This window comes from Aspergillus candidus (genome assembly GCF_002847045.1).
Source record: "Aspergillus candidus strain CBS 102.13 unplaced genomic scaffold BDW47scaffold_33, whole genome shotgun sequence".
Lineage (NCBI taxonomy): Eukaryota > Fungi > Ascomycota > Eurotiomycetes > Eurotiales > Aspergillaceae > Aspergillus > Aspergillus candidus.
In genome coordinates, this window is record NW_020194038.1 from 43017 (window position 1) to 62053 (window position 19037).

The 19037-nt window shown below is 53.5% G+C and overlaps 4 protein-coding genes across 4 annotated transcripts; 2 read left to right on the plus strand and 2 right to left on the minus strand.

Moving 5' to 3' along the window:
* The first annotated feature begins 42 nt into the window (after positions 1 to 42).
* BDW47DRAFT_108155 (uncharacterized protein) lies at positions 43 to 1112 on the plus strand. The gene has a single exon (XM_024813168.1). The coding sequence runs from the start codon at positions 76 to 78 to the stop codon at positions 1063 to 1065; it is 990 nt and encodes a 329-aa protein (XP_024670630.1). The 5' UTR covers positions 43 to 75; the 3' UTR covers positions 1066 to 1112.
* Positions 1113 to 1679: 567 nt separating this feature from the next.
* Positions 1680 to 3787, minus strand: BDW47DRAFT_108156 (Ulp1 protease family protein). The gene is made up of 7 exons (XM_024813169.1): positions 3238 to 3787; positions 3080 to 3107; positions 2993 to 3007; positions 2879 to 2928; positions 2803 to 2822; positions 2194 to 2745; positions 1680 to 2117 (listed from the first exon to the last, which is right to left on the minus strand). The coding sequence occupies exons 1-7, from the start codon at positions 3292 to 3294 to the stop codon at positions 2063 to 2065; spliced, it is 777 nt and encodes a 258-aa protein (XP_024670631.1). The 5' UTR covers positions 3295 to 3787; the 3' UTR covers positions 1680 to 2062.
* Positions 3788 to 4570: 783 nt separating this feature from the next.
* On the minus strand, positions 4571 to 10426 carry BDW47DRAFT_126994 (putative Rho guanyl nucleotide exchange factor; the record flags this gene model as incomplete). Its single annotated transcript, XM_024816657.1, has 2 exons — positions 4571 to 5755; positions 5813 to 10426. 2 exons carry the CDS (start codon positions 10424 to 10426, stop codon positions 4571 to 4573), a joined length of 5799 nt encoding a protein of 1932 aa, XP_024670632.1.
* Positions 10427 to 15769: 5343 nt separating this feature from the next.
* On the plus strand, positions 15770 to 17413 carry BDW47DRAFT_47098 (telomerase reverse transcriptase). Its single transcript, XM_024819107.1, has 3 exons — positions 15770 to 16324; positions 16502 to 17122; positions 17172 to 17413. The coding sequence occupies exons 1-2, from the start codon at positions 15830 to 15832 to the stop codon at positions 16871 to 16873; spliced, it is 867 nt and encodes a 288-aa protein (XP_024670633.1). The 5' UTR covers positions 15770 to 15829; the 3' UTR covers positions 16874 to 17122; positions 17172 to 17413.
* The last annotated feature ends 1624 nt before the right edge of the window (positions 17414 to 19037 follow it).

Genomic DNA, 19037 nt, shown 5'->3' on the forward strand with positions numbered 1-19037 from the left:
ACCTTGCCAGCTGAGACTATTACTGAGCCTGGTCAGACTATTACTCTACCAGCTGAGACTATTACTGAACCTGGCATGACTATCACCCTACCAGCTGAGACTATCACTCTACCAGCTGAGACTATTACTGAGCCTGGCCAGACTGTTACTCTACCTGCGGAGACTGTCACCCTACCAGCTGAGACTATCACCCTGCCAGCTGAGACTATTACTGAGCCTGGCATGACTGTCACCTTACCAGCTGAGACTATCACTCTACCAGCTGAGACTATTACTGAGCCTGGCCAGACTGTCACTCTACCTGCTGAGACTATCACTCTACCAGCTGAGACTATTACCCTGCCAGCGCAGACCATCACTGAGCCAGGCCAGACCATCACTCTCCCCGCTGAGACTATCACCCTACCAGCTGAGACTATCACCCTGCCAGCTGAGACCATTACCGAGCCTGGTATGACTGAGACCACTACTGTTACTGCACCCGGCCAAACCATCACCTTACCTCCGGAGACCGTGACCGAGCCAGCCCAAACCATCACCGAGCCCGGTCCAACTCAGACCATAACCATCACCGAACCCCCCGTGACCCAAACTGTCACCGAGCCCGGCCCCACCATCACCGAGCCCCCAGTAACCATCACCCAGATCATCACAGACACAGTCACGATCACCCAACCCGGCGAGACCATCACGCAGGTCGCCACGATCACCAGCACCGAGACCCAGACCGAAACCAGGACCGAGACAGTGACCAACTGCCCCACTTCGCCCCCCCTCGGCAGCCTCGACTACGGCAATTGCAGCGACCCGTCCATTAACTACGAATACGGGCATGGCGGCGGCAACAACGAATGGCGATATGTCACAAACAACCAGAACGACTTCGAGCACCAGCCAACTCCGTCAATTGACACCCTCATGGCCCTCGTCTGTAATCGTCTCAGGAGTCCCTGCGACGCACCCCAGTCTACACTCGACGTCTGCGCTGCCGCTACCCGGCAGGTGAATGAAAGCGGGCTGACGGGCCAGCAGGCGGCTGATTTGTGGAATAATTTAATGTTGTAAATCATGCCTTCTGATGGATAGATGATGGAGTTTATACCTGCTTTTTGATGCTATGTTCTTATTGAATTGTTGTTGTGAACCAGTGGAGTCATAGTGGGTTTTGTTTGTTTGTTTGTTTGTTTATCTCTTACATATCAAATAGCATGAGTTGAAGTCTATGTCTATTTTCTCTAATTGAATTCAGTTTATATTTCCGTGACTTGGCTTTGGCTTCTCTTACAGATTGATTTTACCTCTATTATTGAAGCTTCTTCTGAATTATACTTATATGATTTATGTTATATGTATGTGTCATAACTATATCATATGCTATGGTCTCTATCAAGGTGGATTACCACACTACAAAGACAACAGCATCACGATAACAAGTACACAGATATCATCTACAAACAGGGCGTGAGAACCCACAGGTAGGATAATATCAGACTCAACACTCATCACTCAACTCTCCTACACTAATAAGAAAGACTGAACATGAACAAGTAAAGTAAAAAAAAAATATACATGCATGTGGATAATTCCACAATCCACAAAGTATACTAAAACTAGCCCTCATCACCCATTCAATATCCATTTCATTACTGATGATACCAAGGTTTATATAGGTGGATAGCCATACTGATATGCATTGCATTATTAATTCATCATTTAAACAAGAAACAATGCCATATGCCATGTGCTATGCTATGCTGTTTATGTATCAAGTGCCAAGCACCATTCATTCCATCACTGTGTGCGCGTGTGTGCGTGTGGGCCAGCCCAGTCAATTAATGCCATACCATCCCATCCCATCCTATCCTTCCACATCCATCCCCCGTTCTCAACCAAAGGAAAAAGAAACAAATCAAGCAAAATAACAAAAGTAATGATATGATATAAATAAAAAGCGCCGGTATGAACCCCTTATACTCTTTTTCTTTTCTGTTTTTTTCTTTTCTCTCTGTGCTTTCTTGCCATGTCATGCCGTTACTGCTAACCAATAGTGGACATTGTTAAATCATTCGATGCGGGGTGGACTGTTGGATTTGTTTCCTGCCGGGCTGAGACTTGCTCTGTGAATCCAACTGTTAGAAGATTGATTTTCCATGGTATAGCTGATTTAGTTCGGGTAAGAAGGAGGAGGCTTACGATCGACGTCTCTCGCCCTCTTTTCGAAACCCTTCAATAATCTTGGCAATTTCCTTACGCCCAGACCGGGCGTCAACCTTTCTCCCCCCCAGACTCATGCTGACTTTTTCGCTGGCGTTAGCCGTTAAGAGTCTCTTGAGGAGCAGATGTCGCATGCTGAGACACACGAACACGCCGCAATCGCTGCCGTTTTCCTGCATTGGCGAGTCCTCAAGATGCACGAAGCGAATCGGCCGGTTGAGGAGCGTCCCGAACTTGGTCGTCACTGCTCGCGCTTCCCAGTAGTTCCCCGGGGGCAGGGAGTCGTAGTGGAAGGCTATCCCGTCGACGATGGAGATCAGGAGTAGGGACCAGTGCGTGCCGCCTTCGGCTTCTGTGACGTTGCGGCAGTCGTTTATCGGGAGGAAGACGTGCGTTGTTTGCGTGAAGTCAGGGAGGGCTTCGCGGAGGGAATGCGGGTTGGGGGTTTGCAGGATCATGAAGGACATGCTGGGGCGGAGGAGGACGATGTTGGAGGATTTGTATTGGGTGAGGAATTCGCGCTCTAGATATCTGCCGACGCGAGGGCTGTCAGTCTCCGTGAGGTGAGGGTTATGCGACAATACTTACTCCTCCCAGAAGGAGATGATCTGTGATGGGTTAGCTCGTGGCTGACCCTGTAGTTCAGGAAGAGGTAAACACCCACATTATCCGTGAGCCAGTCATTTTTGAGAGACTGCATGTCTTCTCTTGTTACTGTAAAAATAATTAATGCCTTGTCTTTTCTAGCGCACACCGACGAGACAACCACGGGACATACAACGAATATCATGATCTATAAACTCCAACTTAGTCAATCGTTCTTTCGTCATTTCAGTATCATATCAAGGGGAAACCAAAAACTCACAGCTAAGGTAGGCATCATCCGGATTCAACTACAACAGTATATCAGCCGGAGCTCCACGATCCGTCATCCATCATCCATCATCCATCATCCATCATCCATCATCCATCATCCACCATCCACCCAGGGAGACTAAGAAAGGAAAAGAGGAAAAAACCCACCGAATCACCAAACCGCCTCATCCTCTTCTGCAACCGCCCCAATCCACCGTCCCGCATTGTGCACAAAATCTACCAACGCTCGATGCGATCGACTGAGTCTTCCGTTGAATGCCGGCTCCGGATCGGATAAGACAGAGCAAGAGTTGAGTTGAATGACCGGCCTGCGAAGAGCAGAGGGACGGACGGACGGCTGGGCGGGCGGACGGAAGGAAGGTATGTCTCGAGGGGATATATATGGAATAAGCCGAGCACGAATGTTGCCCTCGATCGGATACACAGCAGTGTATGTCTCTCGATGTCTTTGTCTAGGGAGTGAGTCAAATCAACAGGTGGTGGTAGTTGTTTCGACCTTTTCGCAACCAAGGGATTGCTTGAGTGATTGATGGATTGATTGATTGATTATATGCCGTTCCGCCGGTAGATGGATATATCAACAGGGAGCGCAGTCGACTAGCCAAATCACTTGAAGAATAGTATAATGTCTTTATACCTCGGAAGACCAAACGGGGAGTGGGGAAAAGGGGAGGGAAGACAGGGATTCGAAATGACTTAAACTGGGGAAAGAAGGAAGTCAAACCAAGTTCAGGTATGTTGTTCGTCATCCGAGGCTCAAGACGTCACTGTGGCTGTTTGTGGCTGGGTCCCATGCACGTGATATTGATGTGTCTCGGCCTTACGCCTTACGCCTTGCGCCTTACGCCTCTCGTGCCTTGATCTGCGAAGTAACTGTATGTGGAAAGTCGTCTAATATAAATAAGGTATAAATAGTAATTAATCAATTCTCGGTTCGGTCGAGGGGGTATCTAATAACAGGCAGGTAGGTTGGTAGGTAGTAGGCACATTCCAACACTGGCAGAGGTGCAGCATTTAGAATCAGTCAATAATCAACAATCAATCCATCCATGCCACGGTCTTCGCAGACCTTCATCCACACGCCAGATCTCGTTTTCTCCACTTCCCAGTGGTCGGATGTGTAACAAAGTAAAATAGTAAAAGACAAAAGACACACAATGGAGGATATTCCATCATGACGCTGCCGTTGAACCCTACCGGTTGGAACAGTCAAGGTCGAAAATCAGAAAAAAACCCCACGAAACACACCCAACACCACATTATCATCACAAGATTGAAACCGAACGCTCAGGGAGGCAGAAAGAAATAAAAGAATTTGGCACAAAGACTTGGCGGGGGGGGAGGCCAAGTCGGTTACTCGATTTTGAGTTTCCAGAAGAAAGACGCAGTAGGAAAAAAAAAAAAACAAGGACAGAGATAAAAGGTCGGGGAAACAAGGTGAAAAGTGATAAAAGGTCGGGGAAACAAGGTGAAAAGTGGGTTATGAGGATAACTTGGCAAAGTGTTTGTTCCATATCCATCCCACTTGCCCCGTCGAGTCGTCCTGGTTCCTAGCCAGCCAGAGCTCTCCCTTCTCCGCAATAACGTCGAAGATCTCCCCCGGAACATAGGTCAGATAAGGATACCCCGCTTCGCGACGGGCCCGGTCGATGTTGAACTCGTAAATGCTGGCCGCTAAGAACAGCACGGCGGGTGGTTCTTTCGTGTGATCGATCTCGCCCGTCTTCTCCTCCTGGGGGCTGTCGGACATGGGCATGGCAGACGAGAAGAAGCCCGAGTATCGACCACTCGGTGAGGTGGGGTTCTCTTCCGGTGCCGGCTCCCCATCGGTGGAATTCCCGATCATATCGGCCAGGAATGGAGAGTCCAGGCTCAGGCGCGGGAGGCTAGGGAAGGACTCGGTGTTGGAGATGGACTGGGGCGCGGACTTGGAGGATGGGCTGGTGATCCGCTGCAAGGCTTGGCTCTGCGGGATCTCAGGGGTCTCAGGCGCCGCACGACCCGAGAACGTGGAATCGGCCCGGTGGCGTCCATGCGACACGAGGGACTGGCCATCAATGCTGGGGGACTGGAATGGACGGATGCTGCCGAAGTCGTGAGACGCCTTGGGCGATTCCTCCACGGCAGATCCCATGCGCGTGCTCGAGCTGTTGACAGTCGACGGGCGTCGAGGGGAGCTGATGGTGGCCCCAATCGAAGGCGTGTTGAAGTTGACCATATTGAGGCTCTCCGCCAGCAAGGAACCATTGCAGATACCAAGAGACGACACCTGGGCCTCGGCAAAATTGAACGTGGCGGTCCAGTCCATCACCACCTTCTGGACATCCTCGGGGAAGGACTCAACCAACGGCCCAAGCTTGGTCTGCAGCACACTGTACCAAGTGGTCTGAATCTGCAGGAAGTTCTTCAGGCAAGCCTCCATCAACTTGGCGGTCAGGGCGTAGAGTTTGGGCAGCTCGTCCTTGAGAGTCTCGTTCAACGCTACGAATTGCTCCCCTTGCTCCGCGGTCTTCTTATCGGGCTTGTCCCCCCGCTCCTTCGCGCCTTTAAAGCGTGCGTAATCCATCAGACGCTTGTCACGCTTCTTCATCACTCGTTGCGGGCCTTCATGCAGTTTGAGCAACGTGACCATAGGATCGATGACACTCTTGCGAACAATACCGAGCTGGAACAAGTCAGTAACAGGGACATCCGTGTAGAAGGAGGGGGGGGAGACACTTACATGCTGAGGCAACGTCAACGCCATGATATCCTGCACAGTCACCTTCAGGTCACGCCACTTGCCTTCCAATTCGGAATAGTTCGTCGACGACACATCAATAAAAGCTTCGATGGCAGCAACGTATTCGGTAAAGCTATCCATGGAGCTTTGAGCTTCCTGGGTGTATGTCTCCGCATCGCGCATGACCACTTGCAACTGGAAGAAGTTGTCCCCGAACTTCTGGGACAGGGCGTCGTACTCCTTATCCTCGAACAAGTCGGACAGACCGACCTGTTGGCGGAACTTCTCCGTGCGGCGACCAAAAGCCTTGGACAGACCGGTCCTCACATCGGACTCTTTGCGTTTTCGCCCAACGACCTGGCCCACAAGGTCGGCCCGCTTCTTCATCTCGTTGATGCGAACGGAGATCTTGGTGACCTCGTCCAAGGCGCTCATGAGATAGGCACGATCGGGATGGTCCTCCGGAGTGGAGTCGATGAGTTCCGACAGCAACAAGGGGTACTTCAAGATCCGTTGCACGGGCTTGACCAGGAGAGAATCGAGATCCCATGCCGCCGTCAGGTCTGAGGCCCACTCCCGGCACTCTTTGAGCCAGATCGCCACCTTGGGATTCCGCTGTAGGGTTTGGAGCTTTTTGTTGGCCGCGTCGTGGTTTTTCAAATAATCCGAGTAGACCTTCTCCATGGTTTCCACGTGGGTCACAAAGGCCCGCCCAATGGACGTGGCCCGGTCCTTTTCCATATCCGACGCCGGGGCCCCGGTCAATGCGTCATGGTCCGTTTTGACGGAGTTCCGGTTTCGCCCATTGCGTCTGCTGCTCCACCGCTGCGACTTGGGCATCACGTAGACGCTTTTGGCCGCTTCCTTGAGGGTGTCCTGGAAGGCCATGGAAAATTGAACCACCTGATCCGAGTTGGCGAAGAGGATCTTCACATCCTCGGTGGACAGATCCAGACAGGAGCTGGACGTCCCCTTGTAGATGTCGTCGACGACTTTCATGTCCCGGCCAAACGTATACTCGGTGTCAACCAACTCCTTGATGACGTGCCGTCGCTTCTTCAACTGACGCTGCTCGGGGGAGGGGGACTTGACCACGTCGGCGGCCGGTTCTGACGCCGAGGGCGCCAGTGACGTTGCCGATGAGTGCAGGGCTTGTGGAGACGCAGTCGTCTCCAGTCGTTGCAGGGAATTCTCGCTACTACCGACGCTCTGGACCGGATCCAAGGGAGAGAAGATGGTCGCCGACTGAGACTCGAGGGACCGTCGCGCCGACGGGAGAACGTAAGGGTGCGGGGGCAACGGCTGTGAAATGATGGCGGTGCCATTCTCTTCGTGCACCGTCGGCGGAGGAGGCGGCTCGTGGGACGGCAGAGGAGGACGAGTGTCCGGCACGTCGAGCGTTCGAGGGCTTTGGACGTCGCCGACCTGGCTAAGGCTGCCGTCTGCCTCGTCCGAGAACGGCTGGCGCGAGTCCGGAGTCACGAGCCGCGGCGTGGGCTCACCGTCGGCTTTGGCGCCGCGGTGCGCCTGCGGGGACGATTCATCGGCTGCGATTTGCATCCAATCCATGATCGACGGGGAGGCGTGTTCCCAGTCATCCCGGAGAATCAGACTCGCCGTGTGGGCGTGACGGTTAGACGACGGGATACCATCAGCGTTGGACACCAGGACCGGGTCGTCGGTCAGACTGTCCGTCCGCCCGTCGGCACGCTTGCCGGCGTCGAGGGAGGTGTGGGCGGCCGGGATGGGCAGACGATGCCCCCTCCCACGCGCCAGTTCTTCAAAGTACAGCTGCGTCACGCGCTTGGAGTCCCAGCCGCCCAACTTGGCCAGGCTGGCGGAGCGAGAGTGGTCCCAGGGGTGCGTCTGCGATCCGCCATCCGGCTTCGCCTCCGACGGCGGGTGAGTGGGCAGGGACAGGTTCTGGGAGCGGCGATCGCCGGCGACGGACGGCGGGGTGCTGGAGAAGGCGGAGCAGGACTGGGTCGCCAGTCCACTATCTTCGGTGCAGGGTTGCAGCTGGGAGAGGTCATCCCCGCTGCCTTCACATTGATCGTCGGTAGAGTTCTGGTTGCGGAGCGAGGAAGACCACGAACTGATGCTCCACCGGTTGACGAGCGCGTTCGCCATCCGGTCGTCGTGTGGGGGGTAATGCGTCCGGAGCTGGTGAAAATCGCTACTCCCCACGGAGGCATCGCAGCCGAGAGGGTCCTCGGGTAACATGATCGGAATCGATTCTTTATCCTCGTTGTCCGAGAAGCTACAGTCGCGGTCGTCGCACGAGGAGCTGCTGGGGCTGGACTCGCGGATCTGCATGATCTGGCTCAACAGGGTCCGGTGCGATTCGTGCAGGGTCTGACGAGACAGCTCGGTCTGCGGCTCGGGATCGAAGGCCGTCTCCCGGGTGGTGGTCGATTCCGGGGTAACGGCCGAAGCGCTGGTCGGAGCGCGATCCTGCGGATCTCCAGTGGCATCAGGCCGTCCTAACGTCGGCGAGTCCATCGCGGTGAGAGGCTCGACGGACTGGGGGATCGGTGCCTGCGGCGCGAAATTGGTGTCGACTCGGAGCGGAGGAGGCGATTCCGCATCGGTGAGACCCGGTACGACGCGCGGCGGGCTGGTCTCTTCAGGGCTTGCCTCGGTGGCATCCTCGATCACGGTCGCGGAGTCATCCATATGGTGTGGGCTCTCGGTTGGGGCCGGGGGGCTCGCGGGCCGTTCTGGTGCCGCCGAACGGGGCGGAGGAGGACCGTTTTGTTGCGCCTGGGCGTGCCGTCGGAGCTCCGCAGCCTTCTCTGCCTTACGCTCATTCTCCTGGACGGTGCGATTGAAGGCCTGTTGGATGCGTTGCCGTCGCGTCGCAAAGTCGACATGTCCCAATTCGGGCAGTCTGCGCTCCCGCGGCCGCGCACTCCGCGGCTCGTGGTCGCGGTTGATCTGGCGCTGCAGGTTCGACACGGTCTCGACTACTTTGGATCGGGGTTTGTGAGGGGGTGCAGCGCGCGAGACGGGATGTCGGGGTCGGGAACTGCGGAGTGGAGGCGACTTCTTGGGGCCGTCGGCGGTTATGTAGGGGTCGGGCAAGGGACCCCGATTCGGGGCTGGGTGTCGTTGACGATCATGGGTCACCGGGCGTTTCGCAAGCGGACTGGTCGCAAACGACGGTGGGCCCTCGTTGATCTCGCGGACGCGAGGGGGTGTGGGGGCCGGTTTGGGTAAGCGGCTAATTCCTCGGGGTGGCAGGGGCACGGGGGCGGCGGCCCGGGCGCCCCAGGACGGTGGGCTGGTCTTGGCCGTGGGCGAGGAGTCGCTCGAGCTGCAAGGCGAGCTGAGGCGGTGTGCCGAGAGGGGAATGCGGGACTTGGAATGTGGACTCTCCGGGGGGGTCCGGGCATCCATCGGCAAGGGGAGCGGGATGGCCATGTGGGAATCGACAGTGGGCGCGGCGGCACCACCAGGCCAGTTTCCGACTAAATCACTTCGCGCGCGTCTGTGCGAATTGGCACTGATCCCCGTCGTCACCTCTTCGAGATGGTGCGTCCGGCCTAGATACCAGGCGGTGGGGGTCAAGGGGGACCGGCCCGGAGACAGGTCACGGGTCGCGGGGTGCGGACTGGGGATCGTCCCTTCGGATCCTCGACGTTGGAACGGCGACAGGCCGAGCGGCTCTCGGTGGCTCCAGACGTTCGTATCGACGGCCAGTCGGTCTCCCACGGGATGCGGTCGAGGCAGATGGGCGTTGGTGTCCCAGTCGGCCGGCGACGGGGGGTCGAGGTCCTGTGTCCGCAGTGGGGGCGGGACGAAAGTCAGCGACTCTTGGCCGGGCAACCCTGTCGAGTGACCACGGAGCAGGGGGTGTCGTCGGGTCGAGGATTCGAGCGTTTCCCGCCGATGCGACAATGCTCTGGCGCGCGCGTGGCCGTCGATGGGGCTCGCAGGGCTGGCGGCTCTCGACGGGTTCCGGGATCTGGACGGGGTCGCGGAGGGACGGGGCAACACCTGGTCGACGTTGTTGTTGAATTTGTTGACCAGGTCCTTGAAGGAGGCCTGTCTGGCTCTTCCGGTCACAGCCCCGGCGAGCGGACCTTTGGCGGGTTCGGGCCTGAACGGTCCCTGGGACGAATCGGAGACTGAGCGGTACTGAGCACCGTTCCCATTCGATTCAAACAAGGACGTCGGCTCGGATGCCACGCGCTGGTAGTGTGGGGGGTATCTGTCGGCGGCTACGCTGTTGCTGATGCCGACCATGAATGCCCTCGCCGAATCGACCGCGATCTCATCCCCTGGGGTGGATGCGGGGGGGTGCGTCCGGTAGAAGTCGTCCGGGTCGGGCGAGGAGGATCGAAGCTGCGCGCCGTCTGAATCGGGATGAAGGGTCAGGGATGCCTCGCAAGGCCGCGAATCTGTGAGACCCGGAGGAGGAGGGTATGTGGTACTGGGTCGCAAGACGGGTGGGGGGGTGGATGGCGCGAGGAGAGATGCTTCGAGAGGGATCTGTGACAAGGCGTCGTCGAAAGCATCGGAAGGTGTGGGAGAAGATTGGCGTGGGAGGTGAAGGGCGTTGTCATTGCTGTCAAGGAAGCAAGAAACGTGTTCGACATTGCCGCCGGACATCTTGCATTCTTCAGGCCGACAACCCGCTATCCCCCCTCGCCAAGATAGGACGCGAGAACAGTCCTTAATTTTACTATTGTTTGTTTCCCTCTTTTTTTTTAAATGATTTTTCTTTTTTCCTTTTTTTTTTTATCCCTCTTGTTGCTCTTTTTTTCTTTCTCTTCTTTTGCCTATTTCCCTTTTGAGAAAAGGTCAATCAAACCAATCAATAAAATGGATTGATAAAATAAAAAAGAAAAAGAAAAAGAAAGAAAAACCAAAAAAAAAAGGTAATTGAAGTCAGTGTCTTAGTTTCTTTTTTTTTCCGCCCTCCAACCAGGATTGATTGGCAGATGGCGGTCTTTCCTGTTCGAGGCCGTTAGTTCTGCGATAGATGTGTTGGCCGCAGCTGGTAGGCCACGGAGGAAAGGTTGCAGATGATCCGACCTGGAACTACAAGGCAAGCATCACCGGGTAGCACCAGCCCAGGACGGATTCATATTTGACGGGGAAGAAACAAGGCCAGCGAGCTGGATGATCCTGGGTTGAGAGATCGCAGGATTCGGGGGGGGAGGTGGAGGTGGATGTGGTGATGATGACGATGATGTTTAGTGTTTGTTTGTGGGGGTACACCAGGTCGATCGAGAGAATCGGGAGTCTGTGTGTCTTGAAGGAAGATCGGACCGAAACAGCCCGTCGGTGAAGGAAGAGAAGAGAGATCGATCGATGAGTCTGACCGGGATGAGAGGGAGAGAGAGGAGAAGAGTGAAAGGATGGTGGAGAGAGGTAGGAGAGGTTGTGAGGGGAAGTAGAGTAGAAAGTAGTAAAGAGAGAGAAACAAACGAGGTCAACAAGTCAGGCGGAGTGGGGGCCTAGACTGTGAGGCAGCGGACCAGGGGTTGTCATTAGTTCACTACCTACTAGTCTCTTCACGCTCGACCTTCTCTCCTCAGCTCTCAGCTCACTCATGATCTATTTCCAATTCAAATATACAGAGTCCTGTCAATATCTGATATCTGATCTATTCTATCATCTTTGTTCCCTAAAAATGAGGGGAAGAGATCAGACCAGTCAGTTGTTCTTTACCGATGACGACGAATGATTCCATGGTTTTAGGTATCAATTGGGAAGGGCTGCAGATGTGGGCCTCTCCAGCTACGTCCGATGTTTAGTACATTTCATGGGTACCAATCAATCTTCTGTCATTTATTATCATTCTTGATTGATCATGATCTTGATTTAAATTTTAATAGGATCATGACCTCCTACCCATACTGATTGAGGGGAAGCACTATATATGACAAAAGACATGGACTCCATGAGCTGGAGTCATCCTTTGCTACGATGATTATTCCAATGGTTTGAATACAGAGCTCGTCATAATGGAATACTCTAATATCAACAGGGATACAAACGGTAATGCAACATACCGAGTAATCTACATCAATGGTTCACGACTGGAACTTTCTCTAGCGGCCGACAGATCCGACTCCCGCCGACTCCGACCTTGATTCTTTCATCATCTTCAATCAATTCAATTGTATTGTATTTCAGATCATCCGCTCATCCTCCCCATCCCTCCACAGACGCAAGGGAGTGTTGATTGTGGCCCGGAATTCCTCCCCTAAATCCTTTGAGCCTGACCAACGGGAAGTCGGTCATTCATTCTCCGATACTTCAAAAGTCCGGTCCCCAGGTACGCCAGGAAAGAAAGAAAACAAAAAGTCAGTTGGGAGGTGTCCCAAGGAACCAAGTCAGCAATGGCTCCACCGGGCCCTTTGTTGGCACTCTCCGCTCTGGTGAACACCACGCCCCACTTTTTCCCATGTGTAAGACTCTTATCTCTGAAACTCCATCTAGAAGGGAGAGGGGGAGAGAGAGAGAGAGAAGGTGCTATATGCACGCATTACATCGGAATTCAAACCCATCAAGACATCTCTCCTAAGAATTCTAGGAAAAATCCCCATCTTGCAGCACGGGAGCTTAACCTTGCGTTAGTTTTTGAAAACAAGAAACAGACTGGTATTATTTCGGTATCATTGAAGACACCCACACTGATCGGTAGCAAATGGACCTCATGGCAGCTGTTACCCTGTTCGGCGAATTCATCATGACTGACTGTTTCATGCTCAACTATCAACGAATATCTCAGTCTGTCTATAACCAAGACACTACGGATACATACTAGATATACACGGTGGTTTCATCCTGTTTCCCTCGTCTCCCAAATGGAGGGTGCAAGGGAGAATTTCAGGACCAGGACAGACTGTGGACAGTGGAGCAATGTTGGGGGACTAGCTCGTTCGGGCGACTGTCGTTGGTGCGGAATCCGGCCTGGATGTGCTGTACACTCCTCTCAAAACCGGTTGTACAACTGGCCGGACTATTCCAGATTCATTCCGTACATTCTCCTTTCTCGATCCTCCAGGAATGTAATGATCCTACGGCCCACTGCCAACTCAACTTTAATCTATCAAGGATATCTACGACTCCAATATTATCCTGTTGGTTGGTATTGTATTTCACGGTAATTCCCGCCTGACAGATCATTCGGTCTGGGGTCACACCGCTTCCTCATTTCTGTCCTTGCAGTATCTTGATCAAGATGATAGGTCTGATGTTGATATATATATAGAATAAAATATATATTAATATATCAATACAAGTATATACAATAATAACCATAAGATACAAATTATCAATGTATAATCAAATATATTAAATATAACAGTATTATATGTAACATGGTTAGCGTCGGCGCCCTTTCTAGACCACCGCCCGTTCCATCGATCGGCTCGACTATTCATTCTCGTATGGATCTTCCTCGACGAGTCTATTTTCTTCTTTCTGGGAATAGTCAGGAACAGACTGCTGATCGACATTGGGATTCTCCTCTTCTGGCCTTGAACAACAATGGTTGACCCACTTACCCACTGATTCCACACACAATGGTTTTGAGTCTTACCGGCTTTTGACAGTATGTCTCGTCCTATACTACCTTACCTAGATAGCCTGCTGACTGAATTCTCACCGGTATTCTATCAATCTCGTCCCAAATTCCAATTCCAAATGTTTTGGTCCGACTATCAAATCTGACAGAATCCCACCGGGATATTACCACTAAAGCCTGACTGACTGCTCAATCCTTGGCGGGTCTCAGTCCAATCTATCCCGCACAACAATCATACCCTTCTTCGCCCGCCACCCGTCGGCCCGTCGGGTGTTGCCTCCTCGCATCCGTCCAGGATAAGTCGACCTGGGTCCTGTCCTGCACCTTAATCAAGATGTAATCTGCGATGGGGGAGGGATGGTCTTGCCTCGTGTGAGACCGCCTTTCTGGAAGGATTGTCTCGAGATATCACATCTCGATCGGCCTGGGATTGGTGGCTGGGCAGATTGACGATCATCATGGGTGCTGGTTGGGGTTGATGTTGATCAGTTGATAGACCGTCGGCTGGGTCTATCTATCGAGTGAGCACACTGAGGATGAGGACGTGTCTTAGGACGGGGATAGCTTGCGGTTGGGAATACAACCCATCGCACGCATACTACAGAACATCCTGTCTACTGAACTCACCTCAATGGGAATCTTTCAATAGTCAGTCCCTCATCCTCACAAATCCTCGCGATCGGCCGAAACATGATCATCCGCCCACCCGAGTTGACGGAGCACCCCGCTGAAACACTAGAACAGACATGACAGACCCAACCAACAAACGTATTGTCTTTTGATACATCATCCGCCACAGTCTTCAATCTAAGTCACGCTTCATATCAACCATCTCTCCTGTCCTCCCATGTGAAACAGGCCCGACCCTTCCAACAATGGCCCCAACTCCCCAGGTGCCGACTGAGGAATGTGGCGAGTGGGGTCCCCTGTCTCACTTCAAAACACCGCCTCGCGACCAGCACGGTCGGGTCTAAAATTAGTGTCTATCGCTCGAAGTGCCTCCTTGTCGCTGACAGACTGACTGACTGACTGACTGACCGTCTGACTGGACTGGACGGGCTCAGTAGATCGAAGGGCGAACTCCAGATTAAGTTACCAGGAGTATCCCGGTCATGCATGAAATTGGATACGAGCTGAATGTGCTGCACCAGGCTGACGGAGACTGGGGGCGGAGATACTAATCAACAAGTAGAACCTTTTAGATCGGGCTTCACATTGTGGTGCGATTCTCGCCCAGCATTCCGGATTGGGATATCTCATCTAATATCTGGAGTGTAGCCATCGTGGTCGAGTGCGCGCACGATGGAATACCCCGTAGAACGCACATGGACTCCATACATCCACCCACCACTTCCCCCATTATACCCCCCTTGTTGTCGCGGAAGCATCTACCCACAGGGTATGCCTCCCAAACGCACCAATGTCCCAGACATACAGCGTGCTCATTTCCGCCATACCATACCGACTTGCAACCTTGTCTACCCTTCACCTAGTACAAATCCAGAAACAGAGGAATGGGAATGGACACCCACCGCTCGCCGAGTCCGTGCTGCTGGATTAAAGGACAGCCAACCCCACTCGTCGTCAGTGTTGTGTCTTACCTTTCTTTGTTTGTAGTGATGTGAGCTGTTGGTGTGTTGAGCAACGTGGTTGGTGGGTCGTGGTCGAGTGCGGTTTCTTGCACGCTGGGCATTAGGTTCTTGTTTGTAGGCTTGTTTGGTATATTGTGCCTACTTGTTGGGGTCTGGAGGGTGAGTTTTTGTGTCTGTTTGAGGGACGGGTTGACAACTGTCATGCTTTGACCCTGGAGAGAATGTAGTGAGTCAAACGGGACCGGAAACGGTCAGCGCATACATAGCTGTAGAAACTTGTTTTACTGTTTGCGATAGCCTGTTGGTCTGGTGGTAACGTGCACTGTAGTCTGTACCGTCGATTATATATATCATAATTGTGTACATTGTATATACTTAGAACATCTATCCTAACATGACACTCTTGGGGGATTTTTGGATATGCTCAACTCAGCAGGATAGATCCATGGACACCTGTTTCCGTTGTAGTTATTCATTGTTGAGATATATATTGTCGTTGATGGTCTTTATCTAATGTACTAATCTACTGATCCTTATCAATTACATCACAACTAGCAAACTAATTCACAGTCTTTCCTCCTCTTTACATTATCATTTCTTTTGCTTTTCCTTTTTCTATCTACAATAGTACACAAGATCTGGTCATCCAAGAAATTGAAACAATATCGATGATTGTAGATGTATTGAATCGGTCGAGAATTTCCCCTTTCAGCCATCCGCGTTCCGGCGCGCGTCTCAACGCGTTCCGTCGGGCATTTCAATCCTCCATCAACCTTTTCCACTCTATACAACCCATAAACAAACCCAGTATACCTTATACTACTCAATTAACCCCGCTATAATCCCCAACCTCAACCCCCAAATCTACAGCATCAATGGTCAATGGGCAAAAAGAGAAAGAGACCCGTCAAGGACGGTCAATTCCGCCCCGCCGGTCTGTCACAGCCATCCTCATCCACCACGGCTCCTGAAACCACCGTCGGTTCTGGAAACAATGAGGCGGTCTCGAAAATCTCGGGCGATTCTTCCCGGCTCCTGTCGCATCCTGTTCTGACTCTGTACTACAATCGCGTTGTTTCTTTGAGACAGTACCTTCTGAGCCAGATTCCTGTGGCTTCTAGGTCGAGGCGGCGGAGGATTGCCTCTATCGGCAGTAGGACTACCAGGGGTATCCAGGTGGGCAATAGCAACGATTCCGATAACGGGCTTGCGGCTTTCTTGGATACTACCCTTGTGGGTGTGTTGAAAGAGACGCCTCCTACGATTAGCCGGGAGCGACAGCGGGATCTGGTCGCCTTCTCCCAGTCCCAGTCGCAGTCACAGTCGAAATCTCAACTCTCAAACTCTGATAGCGGGTCATCTTGCGCACAAGCAGAGGTATGTCGGACGGCTCTTTATTATTTTTACCTCCTCCCATTCGCTGCCCTGTTGCACTTTCAAACCCAGACTGGCTGGCATGTGTACCTTGTCCCATGTGCCTGTCGACCTTGCATCCCCAATACTCCCCGTAGCGACACAGTGTACCACATATCTTGCAGAACTAATTCCACCCAGATAGTCGACTTCGTCATCACCGTTCTATTCAATCGGAATGGCGTCTCGTATCGAAAGCCCCAGCATCTGCTGACCCATGGGTACCAACGTGCCACGGGGTTTCTCCCCGCGGGGAACAATACCGCTCCCGCGTGCAGTATACCTGGCCTTGTGGCGCGCTTTCCTAACCAGAATGTTGTGGCGCTCAAGCAAGCTCCCTGGACGGAGGTTCTTGGTCTCTTGGGGAGTAATGGGGATGAGATTATGCTGAGGCTTTTGCTGGATTGTGGTGTGTTTGTGTCTATTGATACTTGGAAGGGGATCTATAATCAAGTTAGCGGTATGTTTGTCTGGATGCACGCGATATATATGCGTTTGTTGATTTGTGATTAGGCCTCCCGCTGTCTGATCTCGACCCTGTAGAGAAAGAGACAGCAGCAGAGGTGGTGGGCCCTGGTCCGCAGGGTACTGCCGCGCCAGCTGCCACCGGGAAAAAGCAGCTCACGGCGAAAACAAGTAAAGCAACACCAGTGCCATCTGTACAGCGACCAAACAGTGTTGTATTCCTTCGTCGACGCATGCTCTACGCCCGTCCGAAGCTGACCTCCAAGGGGAAGATCGACTCCGGCCTGACAAGTCTTCGTGAGTGTTCCGCAGAGGTCCATAAATAGACCAGTACTAACGGCGATAGACGTCCTAAACCGATACCAAAACAGAGACTCACTCGAAGAGACGGTGCACGTCTTGAAGTATATCTTCCCTAGACAGTTCGGCCTCCACAATGTGTTCACTTCGCACGCTGGCCGTGAAACGACCCTCCCCTTCACGGACTACTCCGCTCGCGAAGACGAGATCGCTCGACTAGAGAATCAGAAACAGATCCGGAATCCGCGACTGAAACTCAACAGCACCTGCGCAGAGGGCCACCGTGCCGAATTTCCTCCCAAGGTTCCAAAAAGGCTGCGAGGTGAAGCCGTGGCGCTGGTCCGGCAGATGCGGAACCGTCATAAACGGTGTTCGTATCTACATCTGCTAAACTATTATTGCCCCGAAGAGGTATGTCTCAGACTCTGTATCCTACGGCTAATGCTGACTTGCTTAGGGTACTGGTCCCTGGTCTCTCGGGCCTGCCAACTCCCAAAACAGTGGACCGCCATCGTCGACGACAGAGCCGTTGATAACCCAGCCACAGGCTGCAGCCGCACAAATTCCAGACGAGGAACTCCCGACGAACCCACTGCCAGACACAGCAGTCCCAAAACCCAAACCCACCCTCACCGACCACGCTACTCTCCCTTCGTCGGTGTCCGCTTTCTGCCGAGCAGTGCTCCGAAAGCTGATCCCTGTCGGGCTCCTGGGTAAGGACGACAACGGAGCATCTAACCTAGACATTGTCCTTGGCCACGTAGATCGCTTTATCCGCATGAGACGCTACGAGAGTCTGAGCCTACACGAAGTATGCGACGGCATCAAAGTCACTACTATCCCTTGGCTCCAGCCTCCAACCTCGCACGGCAAAATATGTCTCTCAGATCTGCACAAGCGGACAGACCTCCTTCACGAAATAGTCTACTATATCTTCGACTCGCTCCTCATCCCGCTCGTCCGCGGAAACTTCTACGTCACAGAGTCCCAAACACACCGGAACCGGCTCTTCTACTTCCGCCACGACGTGTGGCGCCGGCTAACCGAGAAGCCTTTCGCCGACCTCAAGTCTTCCATGTTCGAGGAACTCAAGTCTGACAAAGCCACGCGCGTGCTGGAGAACCGCTCGCTGGGATACGGCTCGCTGCGTCTCCTTCCCAAGGCCAACGGCGTCCGGCCGATTCTGAACCTGCGCCGCCGCATGCTAGTCAAGACCAACCGGGGCGGACGGGCGGGCCAATACCTCGGCTCGAGCATTAACTCCACGATCACGCCCATCCAGGGCATGCTGAACTACGAGAAGACGCGTCAGCCGGCGCAACTAGGCGCGTGCATGTACTCCGTCGGCGAGATACACTCTCGCCTCAAGGCGTTCAAGAATACCCTGGTACAGAACGGACAGCTGAGCCGCACCCACCAGCCACGTCTGTACTTCGTCAAGCTGGATATCCAATCCTGCTTCGACACCATCCCCCAGCAGAAGCTCGTCCGGCTCATCGAGGAACTGGTCTCCGAGCAGGCATACCACTTCACAAAACACGCCGAAGTCCGACCCGCCGACGAATTCAACACCCTCTGGCCGCGCAAAGAGGCGCAACCCCCGCGCGCGATGCGCAAATTCGTCGGCAGAGCCGCCCCCGCTGCGAAACCCACACCCCTCGCTGAAACCATCGCCGCTGGCGGGGCCAGCCACCGCCGCAACACGGTCTTCGTGGACACGGTCGGCCAGCGCGACTGGAACACGGAAGATCTGCTGGACCTGCTGGACGAGCACGTGCGGAATAACCTCGTCAAGCTGGGCAAGAACTTCTTCCGCCAGCGACGAGGCATCCCGCAGGGGTCGGTGCTCTCCAACCTCCTGTGCAATATGTTCTACGCGGCGATGGAGCGCGAGGTGCTGGGATTCTTACAG

Coding starts and splice junctions, on each gene's coding strand:
- BDW47DRAFT_108155 (XM_024813168.1), top strand. CDS start 76: ATGACTATCACCCTACCAGCTGAGACTATCACTCTACCAGCTGAGACT.
- BDW47DRAFT_108156 (XM_024813169.1), bottom strand. CDS start 3,294: ATGCGGGACGGTGGATTGGGGCGGTTGCAGAAGAGGATGAGGCGGTTT. Junction 2,823..2,878: donor ATGACTGGCTCACGGATAAT/GTGGGTGTTTAC, acceptor AACCCATCACAG/ATCATCTCCTTCTGGGAGGA. Junction 2,746..2,802: donor ATCATCTCCTTCTGGGAGGA/GTAAGTATTGTC, acceptor TCGCGTCGGCAG/ATATCTAGAGCGCGAATTCC.
- BDW47DRAFT_47098 (XM_024819107.1), top strand. CDS start 15,830: ATGGGCAAAAAGAGAAAGAGACCCGTCAAGGACGGTCAATTCCGCCCC. Junction 16,325..16,501: donor CATCTTGCGCACAAGCAGAG/GTATGTCGGACG, acceptor AATTCCACCCAG/ATAGTCGACTTCGTCATCAC.